The following is a 1,759-nucleotide window of genomic DNA, read 5'->3' on the forward strand; positions in this document are numbered from 1 at the left end:
AAGACCTGTTATCAATAAGGGACAGAAAAAGCGTAAACCTACAACAAAAAGACTACCTCGACGTTCCGGCGCCAGCAGCAGCAAAGTTAAAAGCGTCAATAAGAAGAGTAGAAACAGGAGGAATAGATCTACTAAAAGAAGAGTAGCAAGAGGAATACCGTCGATAGACGATATATTCAATTAGACTATATTTTCCTACAACAAGAAGAAGAAAAGAAAAGAAAATGTCATTCATTCATCAGAAATCGTGTGAATGCGTTAAAACCGAATTGGATTTATTCTCTTTACCACCTACTCAGACTAGTATAGAGAACGGCAAATGGATTCAGTACAAGCCGATCTCGTCTTTGACAGACGATTCGCCGATAGAGTTTGTCATACCGGCTAACGGAGAAGAATACACGGACTTGACGCAATCTCTGTTGCACATCGAAGCGACAATAGTGAAAGATGACGGCACAAAAGTGGAAGAGGCGTTAGTCGAAGAGATGGGTCCTGTTAACAATTGGCTCCATTCGCTGTTCAGTCAAGTGGATCTGTACATCAATCACAAACTGGTGTCACCACAAAACAACACTTACGCTTATCGCGCCTATTTGGAAAATCTACTGAACTATGGCGGTAGCGCAAAAAAGTCACATCTCACCAGCACAATGTTCTACGAAGACATAGCCGACAAAATGGACGATTGCGAGGCAAACAACGCAGGACTAGTGAAACGACGCGACTTCGTTAAGAAGAGCACGTACATCGATATGGTGGGAAATTTACATCTAGATTTGTGCAATCAAGCCAAGTTTATGTTGAATGGTGTGGAAATGCGATTGCGTCTCGTCAGATCGAGAAACTCATTTGCCATAATGTCGAAAACAGCAACGAACTACAAGGTGCACATTCGAGAGGCCAATCTGTTTGTGCGTCGTTGTAAGATCAATCCCGGCGTGTTGGTGGCGCACAGCAAGACGCTGGAAAGTGGTACGGCCAAGTATCCAATCACACGTGTGGACGTGAAATCCATCACGCTACCGAGTGGTATTCTGGGCAAGACATTGGACAGTGTGTTTCTCGGTCAGTTGCCGAAACGCATAATCGTGGGACTGGTGGATAATGTGGCGTTCAACGGTGATTTCAAGAAAAACCCGTTTAATTTTCAACACTTCAATTTGAACTATTTCGCTCTGTACATCGACGGTGAACAAGTGCCATGCAAGGCGTTGACACCGGCCTTCACGGGAGACTCGAAACTCTACGCACTCGCCTATCACACGCTGTTCACCGGCACCGGTATACAGTTCGCCGACAAGGGCAACGAGATTGGCAGATCGGCTTATCCGAACGGCTACTGTCTGATGGCGTTCGACCTGACGCCGGACATGTCGGCCGGCGAATCGAGTCACTGGAATCTGGTACGAAACGGCAATTTGCGCATCGAACTGCAATTCAAAGAAGCGTTGGCCTCGTCCATCAACTGTATAGTGTACGCCGAAATGGACAATGTAATCGAAGTGGACCGACATCGCAACGTGTCCGTGGATTTCAGCGGCTAAATACAAGAACCAACCCCCACCGCATAGCTCAGTATCGCACTGACCTTTGATCGTGATGGATCGTTGTTACCTTCAAGCTCCGTCGCACCGACAGAAACAGCAGCAGCAGCAGCAATGTAGGCACAGTGATTGCACAGCTGTGGTTTTGGACCTACAGTGTTTCAAGGACAACAACAACGATTTCATAGTGAAAGAAGCCAGTGTAGTTGACG

The 1,759-nt window shown here is 46.4% G+C and overlaps 1 protein-coding gene across 1 annotated transcript; it reads left to right on the top strand.

Moving 5' to 3' along the window:
* The first annotated feature begins 224 nt into the window (after nt 1-224).
* LOC128985242 (uncharacterized protein F54H12.2-like) lies at nt 225-1,547 on the top strand. Its single transcript, XM_054404632.1, has one exon. The coding sequence runs from the start codon at nt 225-227 to the stop codon at nt 1,545-1,547; it is 1,323 nt and encodes a 440-aa protein (XP_054260607.1).
* Nucleotides 1,548-1,759: the final 212 nt, after the last annotated feature.

The sequence above is a fragment of the Macrosteles quadrilineatus genome, unplaced genomic scaffold (genome assembly GCF_028750875.1).
Source record: "Macrosteles quadrilineatus isolate MER2022 unplaced genomic scaffold, UCM_ALF_1.0 Scaffold_2__2_contigs__length_208266976, whole genome shotgun sequence".
Lineage (NCBI taxonomy): Eukaryota > Metazoa > Arthropoda > Insecta > Hemiptera > Cicadellidae > Macrosteles > Macrosteles quadrilineatus.